Source organism: Oncorhynchus mykiss, chromosome 12 (genome assembly GCF_013265735.2).
Source record: "Oncorhynchus mykiss isolate Arlee chromosome 12, USDA_OmykA_1.1, whole genome shotgun sequence".
Classification (NCBI taxonomy): Eukaryota; Metazoa; Chordata; class Actinopteri; order Salmoniformes; family Salmonidae; genus Oncorhynchus; species Oncorhynchus mykiss.
In genome coordinates, this window is record NC_048576.1 from 33,437,850 (window position 1) to 33,451,973 (window position 14,124).

The 14,124-nt window shown below is 47.5% G+C and overlaps 1 protein-coding gene across 1 annotated transcript in view; it reads right to left on the minus strand.

The window, feature by feature from the left end:
* Positions 1-14,124, minus strand: part of med13a (mediator complex subunit 13a) — a 113,608-nt gene that overhangs the window by 18,767 nt on the left and 80,717 nt on the right. Inside the window, exons 11-17 of the mRNA XM_036937417.1 lie at positions 8,166-8,196; positions 7,554-7,675; positions 6,637-6,727; positions 5,657-5,868; positions 4,913-5,121; positions 1,183-2,093; positions 808-975 (exon numbers count right to left, since the gene is read on the minus strand). Of these exons, the coding sequence (XP_036793312.1) occupies positions 808-975; positions 1,183-2,093; positions 4,913-5,121; positions 5,657-5,868; positions 6,637-6,727; positions 7,554-7,675; positions 8,166-8,196 (1,744 nt within the window). The remainder of the gene's footprint in view (positions 1-807; positions 976-1,182; positions 2,094-4,912; positions 5,122-5,656; positions 5,869-6,636; positions 6,728-7,553; positions 7,676-8,165; positions 8,197-14,124) is intronic.

The window sequence follows — 14,124 nt, forward strand, 5'->3', positions numbered from 1 at the left end:
AGAGAAGGTAAAGAGGAGGAGAGGAGCAGGAGTGGAGAGGTATAAGAGAAGGTGAAGAGGAGGAGAGGAGCAGGAGTGAGGAGTGGAGAGGTATAAGAGAAGGTGAAGAGGAGGAGAGGAGCAGGAGTGAGGAGTGGAGAGGTATAAGATAAGGAGAAGAGGAGGAGAGGAGCAGGAGTGAGGAGTGGAGAGGTATAAGAGAAGGAGAAGAGGAGGAGAGGAGCAGGAGTGAGGAGTGGAGAGGTATAAGAGAAGGAGAAGAGATGAGTAGGGAGCAGGAGTGAGGAGTGGAGAGGTATAAGAGAAGGTGAAGAGGAGGAGAGGAGCAGGAGTGAGGAGTGGAGAGGTATAAGAGAAGGTGAAGAGGAGGAGAGGAGCAGGAGTGAGGAGTGGAGAAGTATAAGAGAAGGTGAAGAGGAGGAGAGGAGCAGGAGTGAGGAGTGGAGAGGTATAAGTGAAGGTGAAGAGGAGGAGAGGAGCAGGAGTGAGGAGTGGAGAGGTATAAGATAAGGTGAAGAGGAGGAGAGGAGCAGGAGTGAGGAGTGGAGAGGTATAAGAGAAGGTGAAGAGGAGGAGAGGAACAGAGGGAGTGAGTAATTACTTAAACAAGCCAGCGTGCCACTCGTCACCTCTCAGAGAAGGATTGAAAGCCCAAAGTGAACCCAACACAGCAGCAGTGGCAGCTTCCCCACTGAGCTGACATCTGGACTAGAGCAGTGTGACTGAGATGACTACTGATCTGTACCGTATCTGCCCGTATCTACGTGAGTTTTTAGCTCTTGGAGAATTTAGTCCCTGGTGGCTTACCGTAGGAGCCCCGTCCAGCCATCTTGTGGAACTGCTGCCAGGTGAGGGGTCCCTGAACGCCCCAGGAGCGCACCGTCCTCTTCTTCTGGATGGCATCCTGGAGTACAGGCTGGAGGGAGAGCAGCACCCGCAACACGTCCTGAGAGCACAGAGCACTGATGTCCACCGCTAGGGAGAGGAGAAGGAGGAGAGAAGTATAACTAGAAATATCAACATACCGCTAACTGGCAGGACAAATGAACAGACTGGTTTCTGTTGGTTAGATATGCTAGCCAACTGAACATCTGATGGGCCAAATGCAAAGAACAAGGTATCAATGTATCAGACATGGACTTTAATGATGGTTAGAACAACAACAAATTGTGTTTTTCTTACCATTTTGTTTAGACCAGCGGTGGAGACAGGTGCTCTTGACCAGGGCCTCGTCCACCTTGCCTCCTGACATGTTGTCCATGAACTGGCGGCCGTGCTCCAGAGCCATGTAGCAGTCACTGTGGAAGTCCCTCTCCTCCACCCTCACACAGGCTGGCACTGGACAACCCCCGGGCCCCCGCGCTGCCAGGCTGTCAGGCTCCATCCCAGCCATGGGAGAGAAGGGGTTGGTGCACTGGTCCTGTAGCAGTAAGATCAGTTCGTCTGGTACCCTCTCCCCCCTCCCTCCTCCCCCTGTCCTCTCCAGCGAGTGTTGCCGCAGCGCCTCGAAGCGCTTCTCCGCCTCGCGGCTGACGTCCGAGTCGCGTCCGATGATGTCCAGCTCGTCCTCCAGGAAGAGGCCCGAGCCGTTGCCGTAGCGGCGGTTGACCACAGCGCTGAAGCCGCAGGTGCAAGGGTACTGGGCCTCTCCCGTGGGGTCGCTCAGGTACACCCCCACATCGGCCCCCTTGATGTTCATGTTGCACACGCAGATGCAGCAGCTGTCGAAGTTGCAGTCCTTGAAGAGGTTCATGACGGACTCCGAGAGGATGAGGGTGACGTAGAGGCTGTGGGCCTCGGGGATGGAGGGCACGGTGGCAGGTTCCACTGAGTTGAGGGGTCGACAGGTGGAGGGGGTAGAGGCAGGCGAGTAGAGGTCCGAGTTCTCGTACTTGAGCGAACCCTGGACACTGGCGGGCCCTCTTGGGGTGCGTGGGGTACGGGGAGTGCGTGGGGTGGGGGCGGAGAAGCGCGGGGTGGCCGGTGAGGGCAGGATGCCCGTGCCACTGTTGGACATGAAGGGAGTATGGGTCTGGGGTGTGTAACTCTGGCTGTAGTCCTGATCCATGGCACTGCCCACACTGGGGATGTTACTGTGACAGAGAGAAGTGAAGAGAGGAATCAGTCACACAAACCAGCCTGTGGGGACAATATGCTAGAGCAGGGATCATCAACTAGTTTCAGCCGCGGGATGATTTTTTCTTGAACGAATGGTCGGGGGACGCAACTTAATTACAAATCATTTGTAGACTGCTTACATTTGTGTAATTATGATCACGTCTCTCTACTATGCGTGGAAATACCTAGGAACACATTTCCCAAATTAAAATAGCTTGGAGCTGATTTCCTGGTGTTTTTACCGTTTTTTATGTCCAGCAATGAAAATTCAACAACAACAAAACATTGGTGGGCCAAATAAAACCACCCGCAGGACAAAATGAGTCACGCAGGTCGTCAATTGGGGAACCCTGTGCTAGAGCTTGATTCATAAACAACACAACAAACCATAGCTTGGGACACAGTAACACAACAATCAACAGTTCATTTCAGTATCAACTAAACCTCCATTACACAGCAGAGGTAAAACAACACAACAACCGTCAAGAAAGGGAATGGTTCACAAAAAAGCAGAGAAAAGTGTCTGCCTTTCTATTGGGGTATCTATTGGGGTATCTATTGGGGTATCCCATTGCCACTGTGGAAGGCGCTGCCATTTGAAGCAGCCCCTCAATTAGGGAGATGAGTTTATTTTTGGGCCTGGCGAAAGGAGAGCAGCTGTGATGAGAGCTAAAGAGGGAGGAGAGCACAGCACAGCCTGTCCCTGTCCATACCTAGGCTACTTACATACGTGTGGGAAAGAAACACATTGTGGCTGAACCTAAAGCAGTAGGCCCCTGCCTCCTCCCTCTCTCTCCACCCCTATACAGTGAACTACCTTTGATCAGGGCCCATAGTGCACTATAAAGGAAATAGAGTGCTATTTGGGATGCAGCCCTTACAGGCAGTAGCGCAGGTTAAGTAGTGAGGGTCGTAAAAACAGCATGACCAGCTTATAGGGCTTTCCCATGATATTCTGGGACTTGAATGCCATTCTTACAACTCTGCAAGGAACAGAGGCCACATCTATACCCCCCTATACCCAGACAGAGGAACAGCAAGGTCCTAATGTTTTACATCAATTGACAGACGTTCTTATCCAGAGTGACTTACAGGAGCAATTAGGGTTAAGTGCCTTGCTCAAAGGCACATCGGCAGATTGTTTCTCTCCACCTAGTCAGCCTGGGGATTCAAACCAGCAACCTTTCAGTTACTGGACTGCTGAGTGGCGCAGTGGTCTAAGGCACTACATCTCAGTGCTAGAGGTGTCACTACAGACCCTGGTTCGATCCCGGGCTGTATCACAAGGGATCCCATAGGGCGGCGCACAATTGGCCCATCGTCGTCTGGGTTAGGGGAGGCTTTGGCTGGGGTAGGCCGTCATTGTAAATAAGACTTTGTTCTTAACTAACCTACCTAGTTAAATAAAGGTTACATAAAACATGTGAATACTGGCCCAACGCTCTTAACCACTAGAAATTTGACTTGGCCCCTAAAACCCTCACAAACTTTTACAGATGCGCAATTGAGAGCATCCTGTTGTGCTGGCTGGTACGGCAGCCACTGCGGTCCCGTCGATGTGGAAAGGGGCTTGCTCCCTCTGCTGTTTCCTGAAGTCCACTATCAGCTCGTTTTGTTGACGTTGAGTGAGAGGTTATTTTCCTGGCACCACTCTCCAAGGGAGTTTATCATTTTCATTTTACAGACCTCCTAAACAAAACCTCCCAATGAGTAGTACTGTTATTGCAGACCTTTTTCCTAGTAGTGTAATTACCATATGGTGGCAATTGAGTGATTCTGTGATTTATTTTTTATAAGTAATGGCAAAACCAGGTCTGTTTCCCTAATATATGGCTGTATGATCATAGCTGTACCTCTCTGCATAATTTGGGGCATGCCTGTTTAAACAGCCATCACTAGCCGGCTACCACCCGGTTGCTCAACCCTCCACCTTAGAGGCTGCTGCTCTATATACATAGACATGAAATCACAGGCTACTTTAATAATGGAACACTAGTCATTTTAATAATGTTTACATATTGCTTTACTCATTTCATATGTATTTTCGGTATTCTATTCTACTGTATTTTAGTCAAAGACACTCCGACATTGCTCAATCTAATATTTATTTACTTATGGATGTGTATCGGATGTGTATCGTTGTGAATTGTTTTTAGATACAACTGCACTGTTAGATACTACGGCACTGTTGGAGCTAGGAAGACAAGCATTTCGCTACACTGCTACATATGTGTATGTGACCAATACAATTTGATTTGATTTGATAGACCAGGCTCAGTACCGAGGGATAATAATCCTCACCTTCAATCACCACCATGCTTTCTACACTCATCTCCCCTCCTCTCAATCAGCCATGCCTGAGGAATAGAACAGGCTCCTCAGAGGGTAGGGGGATAAACCCAAGTGTGTGTGTGTGTGTGTCTGTATCGTCTAAGTCTAAATTACACTGCAGCTTCAGTATCCCTCTGCACAGATGAGCATTACGAATTGTAAAAAAAAAAATCCTTGGAGCAGCTGGGAAAGTCTCCATTGGTTCCACAGGCTTTAGAAGCAGAGGAGAGGGTCCTGAGACAGTCAGTTAGCCACGCAGACAGACAGCCCTCCCATAGCAGATGGGCCCCTAGCAGTTAGGCATTCAGACAAAACACATTGGTTATGAGTGGTTCATATAGAGATTGACTGATTGATTGATTTACTCTATCAGACAATTCAAATGCACAACCACACACTAATACAATGGCAGGTGAGGAGAAATGTGGTTTCTGTACTATGTACTTGAAGGAAATATGTTTACCTGTCTTTGTTGAGGTAGGCCATGGAAGGCACATGGGGGTGGTTGAGCATCTCTTGTTTGCCCACGGTGGTCCAGCTGGGCCTGTAGATGCACTCGTCTGGCATCTTGATAGGGGGCAGACACTGGCTGGGCAGGGTCTTGAGGGGGGCAAACATGGAGCAGCCCACAAATGCCTGGCACAGCTCCGGCTTGTACACAAACGAGAAGTCCTGAGGGGGAGAGACAGGGAGCGGTGGCGTATGACACTGGGGTTAGACCATGTGCTGTATGTACACTGGGGTTAGACCATGTGCTGTATGTACACTGGGGTTAGACCATGTGCTGTATGTTCACTGGGGTTAGACCATGTGCTGTATGTACACTGGGGTTAGACCATGTGCTGTATGTACACTGGGGTTAGACCATGTGCTGTATGTACACTGGGGTTAGACCATGTGCTGTATGTACACTGGGGTTAGACCATGTGCTGTATGTACACTGGGGTTAGACCATGTGCTGTATGTACACTGGGGTTAGACCATGTGCTGTATGTACACTGGGGTTAGACCATGTGCTGTATGTACACTGAGGCTACAGTACTATGACTTTTTTAATTCATCCTTATTGTAACTCCTGGGCATGGTTAGGCTAGAAAATACCAGCAGTCCTAAGTTCAGCAACAGTTAGGTGATGCAGAGGAGTTATCCATGACTTCTAATAAGGGTCAGAGAGGGGGTCAAGTTGAACATTAGGGGCCAAACCCACCTTGATTTCCTGCGGCTTGGGGCTGCAGTAGCCTTCCTCCACCTCGATCTTGAAGTGTCCCCCAAGGGACGAGGCACCGTCCAGGTTGGTCATGCCCTGTCCAACCTCCAGGCCACCATACTCCTTACTGCCCATGTTCATGGGAGAGTAGCCCATGATGTGCTGCTCCAGGCTGGGGGGAGTGGGGAACATCTGGTGCAAATCTGCCGAGCCTAGAGGAGATAGAGGGAGGAGAGGGGGAAGATAGGGATAAATTAAGAAAGGGGGGGGGGGGGGGGGGGCGTTAGAGACTAGAGAGGAATCAAGGTTCTCATTCAGTGACAACAACAAGTGAAGATCTGAAGTCTCAAAGGCAGCCATGGCTCAACAGGTACGATCAACAGTTTGACAGTCTAACTGCTGAGGCAACAAACACCTTGTTTCACACACAAAGCTTTCCACTAGTCACATAGAGAGGTAGATAATGAGACACTTGTTCCTGCCCCATGGCTCAGAGCTGTCTGTTTGGAGTGGAGCAGGGTCGCTCAGACAGCCAGTTACTTCTGTAGAACTCTTATCACCACAAGGGGGAGCAGCATAGGTAAACAACATCTCTGGGCTGAGTAGGAGTGCTGATCTATGATCAGTTTTGCCTTTTGCCTTATGAACATAGAGACCTGATATTAGATCAGCACTCCTACTGATACGCCTGATACATACGGATCTTGGAATGCAAACATGTGCTAAGACTAGTGACTGAAGAAGCTTCATGTTTCATTAGTGAATTAATGAGTATGAACAGGCTGTTCTTTCCAAGTGTTATATTATGAGTTTCTGCATGGGTTTGAGTTGCCTCAAGCACATTTTCAGTGCATCATCCTTAGGCTGAGGAGTGGGGAAAGCTGTTCTTGGGTCAGTGCTTAAGGGTATCCTATCCCATAAGCATTGACCTAGGAGCTGATTGAACAGGCTGATCTGAGAGCATGGAGAAGCAGGCTTACTGATGCAAGAGACTGGGTCCAGAGTGGCTGGCTTTGGTTCCTTGTTGCCAAATTTATCACCTGTTCCATTCACTGCTCGTCTGGAACCAGGCTGTTGAACATAAACAAAAACATGGCAAAAATAAGATTCAAAACATTCAAAAGTTTATTCAAAAACAACACACAAAATTAAATGACATGTCTCTATATATATTTTATCTCAATGAGACTAAACTGTATAACAAAAAATAAATCAATATTACACATTTTCTGAAAGCCGAGAACAGTGACAGTCAACAAATCGATGTGACAACAACAAAGCCCCTGCAGTGAGGGGTTGGGGAACCCGGTTGGCAGGCCGTAACCCAGTAGTGGTGGCATTGCAGCCCTCAGTGTGCTCTTGCAGTGTTGTTAGTGCCAGACAGTCTCAGAGGGGGCTGGACTGTGACTGTTCTGTTCTGTGGGGGCCAAAGTCAAAACAGAGTCCTTTGGAAGCCATCCATATCCACCTTTGGGGCGGGGGTTGGGGAAAGCCTTTTTGAATCTACGCCGCGTTTACACAAGCTTTTGACAAATCAGAGCAGATATATAGCCAATAATTGGGCAAAAGATCAGAATCAGTGTCTGTGTGAACGTAGCCGATAACACTGTAATGTGTTGTAGGATGTAGGATGACATGTCAGCCATAGACGCTGATGTACTGCATGCACGCAACATTCTGGCTCACCAACACACACACACACTTGCCAGGCGGTACTCTAGCTAATGGGATATTTATTGTGGTTTAGTGCAGCGGGCAGGCTATAGTGCTGGCAGGCCCCAATGACCGCAAGTTCATCCTCTTCTCACACACACACACACACACACACACACACACACACACACACACACACACACACACACACACACACACACACACACACACACACTATACTGACCGTGAGTTCATCCTCGTCTGAGTTGAAGAGGTTGTCCAGGTCGTTGATGGACACAGCCAAATCTGTCTCATGGATCAGACTGGTGGAGGCAGTGCGTGCGTGTGCGGCTGCCCGCGCTGCGTCTGGCGGAGGAAGGAGGAGGAACACACACAGGGATTAGGTTGATAACCCACCTGTAGCTCCCAAATATACCTTGACATCAGAGGCTGTCAGTATTACATGTGGGCTTATTCCTGAGACTGCATTCAATAGCTAGTACACATATATACGCGATATAACCCCCCAATAAAACACACGTGAACTAAGTCTACTAATGCATCTACATGCCTGAGGAATCTAGATAAGACTTTTACCATTACAAATCATATGTGGTATGAGCTACAGACACACCACAGTATGATGGCTCAGACTGATTGATTGCATTTACTGTTGCTGAGAGAAGCCCAATGACAGACAGGTGGTGAGCTACAGTATGGTTTCACACCATCATCAAAGGCCGGCTTAGGCTGCTACTGCTGTCACTCGGGTAGGCTGTGGACCCAGGTAATATCCCTGTCATCTAACAGAGCACAGAACTACACAGTACAGCAGAGACAGACAGAGGATCCTTACCATCTGACAGACCTGCTGCTCCATCCTCCCCCTGAGAGACAGGGAGAGAGAAAGACAGAAGGAGAGCGAGAAACAGAGACCAAGAGAGAGAAAGAGAGTGAGAGAGAGGCAGACCAAGAGAGAGAGATAGAGAGAAAGGGTGAGTGAGAGACAGATGGGAGAGATCAATATTGTGCACAAAACAAATGCAAAGAAACAAAACCAATAGGATATAGCTGATCAAACACAATCAAAATATATTGATAATGGATAAACGGCTATAGCAGATACAGTCTATATGAAACTGTTTTAAATACGTTTACAATAAACACAGTCTAAACCACATAACAAGAGGGGAATCTCTTGCCTAAATGTAGAAAGTACACAGGTGCCTCCAGCTCATGAGAGCTGTTGCTGCTCTCTCAGTCTCAGTTGAGAAAAGGTTATTTTTGGCAGACTTAAAAAAAATTGAGAGAAGAGGGGAACGAACAAACGTCTCTGTACAGACTGTACTAATGAGATTTCCAGACAAGGCTACCAGTGTATGTGAGAAATGCCATGGCCTCCTAGGCCAGGGAGGGAGGGAGCCCTAACGCCACTACACTATGTCAATACCGCTCAGGGATAGGGCTGTTCTTGTGGTTCTCTGGGGCTCAGTTGGTAGAGCATGGCACATGCAAAGCCAGGATTGTGGGTTTGATTCCCATTGGGGCCACCAATTCTGAGAATGTATGCATGTCTGACTGTAGGTCACTTTGGATAAAAGCGTCAGCTAAATGTCATATATTATGATGGGGCCTCCGTGTACATGGCAGGCATACAGAGTCACACACACACAAGGGGTTGGGGCTGAAGGAATGGCATGTTCCAGTAGCCATTGATTTCATTACGCTCCAGGGGCTCTCTCTCTCTCTCTGTGTAAAGGACCTTTAATCTGTTTCCTTTGAAGGCCTGCTGCAATACAGGGGGGGGGGGGGGGGCGGCACAAGCAGCAAACAGAAAACGTATGACGCCAGCTAGCCCCTTATCAATAACAGGCGCTTGGCTGGAACGCCGGGGCCTGTGTTTGTATGGATGCGTTCCAGCCAGGCGTCACACTGCCCCTATTATTCCAAAACGGTTTGCATGAAAGAATCCTCTCTCTCTCTTTCTCCCCATCTCTGGCCATTTCATCTGAGGGGTCAGGCACTTATTCACAAGATCCTGCCCTCTCAAACACAGCCATTTCAGTCTGTAAATCCAAAGAATGTGGATGCTGTAGTGACATGGCGACCTCATTGTAAAGCAGAGTAGAGGAGCCTGCTGGCACTGAACAACACACAGTTTAGACCAGCGATTCTTTGCTCCAGTCTGAACTTAAACGATTTAAACCAGTTAGAAAGTGTATAGAAGTAATAATAAACTTACAATTTTAAATAATTTAATCTCTGAACAATTTCTCTTCAATCACAGTGTTTTCAATATAGAGCTATTAGCAGCGATAATTTTGTTGATTTTGTGGTCTCAAACCAGTTTATTAAAAAAAAATCATTACGAATATGGGCAAAATGTAAGAAGTGACAATGAAAGGTGAGAATGTTGTTCCCTTGTCATATAATTGATACATTTACAATCAGTATATAATTAAAAATAGTTTTCCAGATTGCATTTTGGTGATTCTTGTTTTCGCAATGTGAATATTGGGTCGCCCTGAGAAAACCTGGTTGAATTTGGGTCCCGAGGCAAAACCAATTAAGAACCACTGGTTTAGACCTTAGACCAGCCAGTCAGTGTGGTGTTCATATGGTGCCCCACAGTACAGCTCTACCAGAGACTCCCTTTCCTGTTTTCTCTGCTGCTACAATATGCCCAGCTCCACTGCTAAGTGAGTGTGCTGTTTGGTTTCATAGGCAGGGGTTTCTAGTCAATGTTCCCTCTAAGCTACACGTGTGCGCTGGCGCGCAGCTCCCCAGGGGCTGCCGCACAGAAGAGAAGAAATATCACCCCGCACAGAGAAGCACAAGATTTCATTTCACTCAACTTTCTAGAGTTTAATTTTTTTTATTTATTTAACTTTTATTTAACTAGGCAAGTCAGTTAAGAACAAATTCTTATTTACAATGACGGCCTAGGAACAGTGGGTCACCTGCCTTGTTCAGGGGCAGGACGACAGATTTGTACCTTGTCAGCTCTGGGATTCGATCCAGCAACCTTTCAGTCCAACGCTCGAACCACTAGGCTACCTGCCGCCACCAGTTCTAGAGTGAACACTATCAACGTTTCCCTTTACTGTGGGAATTGTGACCGAATCAACGCAGTATTAACCACTTTCAATGCAACATAGCGAAACAAAACGACTTAAGTATGTAGAACTAACTATGTAAGAGATTGTGTTGTAGGCAGAGCGCATCGGAATAGGATTCTATTGCACTGACAGGCACGACTCAGGCCCATACTCTACACAGATCGGTGCGCCATAACCAATCAGAGCTGCAGTAGGCCTATATGCAAATAGACCATTGCCATATATGGATTTGCACCATTCACTCTGAACTGGACTGTTTTACAGCATGAGCGGTCGTGATTATTATGCGCTTGTTTTGAAATCAAAGCGAGAGCTGCATGTAGCCACGTGTGCGTGCACATGTTGTTCATATCCTTTGCTAGTTAGTGAGTTATTAGCCCAGTTATAGATCATTTGTAGTCAGCAATGTAGGAGAGGTTGCTTCCTAAAAGAGCACAAAACGTGTGCATTTCTAGCCATCTTTGAAAAGCAAGTCAGGTAAATTGCTTTTTTATGTCTTAAAGGGGCAGTGTTATATTTTGAAACAGGCTTGAATGAGCTAAGTAGCCAATAGGCAAAGGGTAGCATAATTTGTCTGATTAATAATACATTTTATTTTGTAAAGTGGTTTCTTGCATCAAACAACACAACATTTTCAGTCATCTCCTTGTCTGAAGGATAAGTGGATAAACAGATTAATGTCAAGCCCGGCATGTCATTTCAAAATGCTCATGGAATGTACTTGGCTGCTACTGTAGGCTGAACGAAAGAACCCCCATTTTCATTTAAAATGTTATGTGATGCATTTTCTCAGTTGTTTATTTATGGTAGATCACTGTGGTAGGTCAACATTATGATCAAATAGCCACTCTAGCCTACTTGGCCCCTGTTACAACTGTAACTTAAAGGGGGTACAGCCTCAGTGTTCCCAGTAAACACATGCCGGAAATTGAACATCATTTTCCCAATGTTCAAGTTTGCGTTCAGCAGGAAAAAAATTGAGGGAACATTGTTTCTAGTGGTTCAACTGGAACACGTTTGGAGCTTTGACAGCATGCCAACCTCCTGCACACACACAACTCAGCTGTATGGGACATAAGCCAATTTGGCAATGCCAAGAGAGTCTATGGCACGCACCCACTCATGAACACACACATAAAAGTGCCCAAAACATAGGCCGTCGCTTTGCAGCGTCATCAATGCAGAGTAAATCAGGACTAAGAGGGAAAGATGTAGCTGAGCTAACACACACACGGCCCAAGTGCTCAGCAGATTGTGGAAGGGCTCCACTGCACATAGTGGCCACTGGGGGACCTCCTGTATCTGAAGCAGCGCAGCAGTAACAGTACACACACAGTACAGTACCACACACACAGTACAGTACCACACACACAGTACAGTACCACACACACAGTACAGTACAGTACCACACACACAGTACAGTACCACACACACAGTACAGTACCACACACACAGTACAGTACAGTACCACACACACAGTACAGTACCACACACACAGTACAGTACAGTACCACACACACAGTACAGTACCACACACACACAGTACAATACCACACACACACACACAGTACAGTACCACACACACAGTACAGTACAGTACCACACACACAGTACAGTACCACACACACACAGTACAGTACAGTACCACACAGTACAGTACAGTACCACACAGTACAGTACAGTACCACACACACACACAGTACAGTACCACACACACACATAGAACAGTACCACACACACACACACACACACACACACACAGTACAGTACCACACACACACACACACACAGTACAATACCACACACACACACAGTACAGTACCACACACACACACACACACAGTACAGTACCACACACACAGTACAGTACCACACACAGTACAGTGCCACACACACACACACACAGTACAGTACAGTACCACACACACAGTACAGTACCACACACAGTACAGTACAGTACCACACACACACACACAGTACAGTACCACACACACAGTACAGTACAGTACAGTACCACACACACAGTACAGTACCACACACACACACACAGTACAGTACCACACACACACAGTACAGTACCACACACACACACACACACACACAGTACAGTACCACACACACACACAGTACAGTACCACACACACACACAGTACAGTACCACACACACAGTACAATACCACACACACACACAGTACAGTACCACACACACAGTGCAGTACCACACACACAGTGCAGTACCACACATACACACAGTACAGTACCACACACACAGTACAGTACCACACACACACACACACACAGTACAGTACCACACACACACACACACACACACACAGTACAGTACCACACACACAGTACAGTACCACACACACAGTACAGTACCACACACACACACAGTACAGTACCACACACACAGTACAGTACCACACATACACACAGTACAGTACCACACACACAGTACAGTACCACACACACACACACACAGTACAGTACCACACACACACACACACACAGTACAGTACCACCCACACAGTACAGTACCACACACACACACAGTACAGTACCACACACACACAGTACAGTACCACACACACACAGTACAGTACCACACAAACACACAGTACAGTACCACACACACAGTACAGTACCACACACACACACACACACAGTACAGTACCACACACACACAGTACAGTACCACACACACACACACACACACACACACACAGTACAGTACCACACACACAGTACAGTACCACACACACAGTACAGTACCACCCACACACAGTACAGTAACACACACACACACACACAGTACAGTACCACACACAGTACAGTACCACACACGGTACAGTACCACACACGGTACAGTACCACACACGGTACAGTACCACACACAGTACAGTACCACACACAGTACAGTACCACACACAGTACAGTACCACACACACACAGTACAGTACCACACACGGTACAGTACCACACACGGTACAGTACCACACACAGTACAGTACCACACACACACAGTACAGTACCACATACGGTACAGTACCACACACAGTACAGTACCACCCACACACAGTACAGTAACACACACACACACACACAGTACAGTACCACACACAGTACAGTACCACACACGGTACAGTACCACACACGGTACAGTACCACACACAGTACAGTACCACACACAGTACAGTACCACACACAGTACAGTACCACACACACACAGTACAGTACCACACACGGTACAGTACCACACACGGTACAGTACCACACACAGTACAGTACCACACACAGTACAGTACCACACACACACAGTACAGTACCACACACACACACACTAACTTGAGGGAGAAAAAAAAAGCTTAGCAGCCCTTGTGAAATAAAACAAAATACCCAAAAATCTATTTTAAACGTGCACGCTTCAGTAAGCCAGGTTGATTTGGCCTGTTTAAGCCCAGGCCAGCACAGTGCTTCCCTCCCCCTCCTCCATGCCTCACAGACAAGCAGACAGGGTGACAGGCAGGAAAGGGAGGCTGCCACTGCCAGGCAGCCCTCTCCCATTCCCACACCCACACACTCCCCCCCTGCTCTCCCTCTAGTGCTGGGGGCGTTTCCACAGCTAACAGGTGGTCTAGGTTTGAAAACAGAGAGAGACAATATTAAGAAAACATCCTGAGTCCACATGGCAGG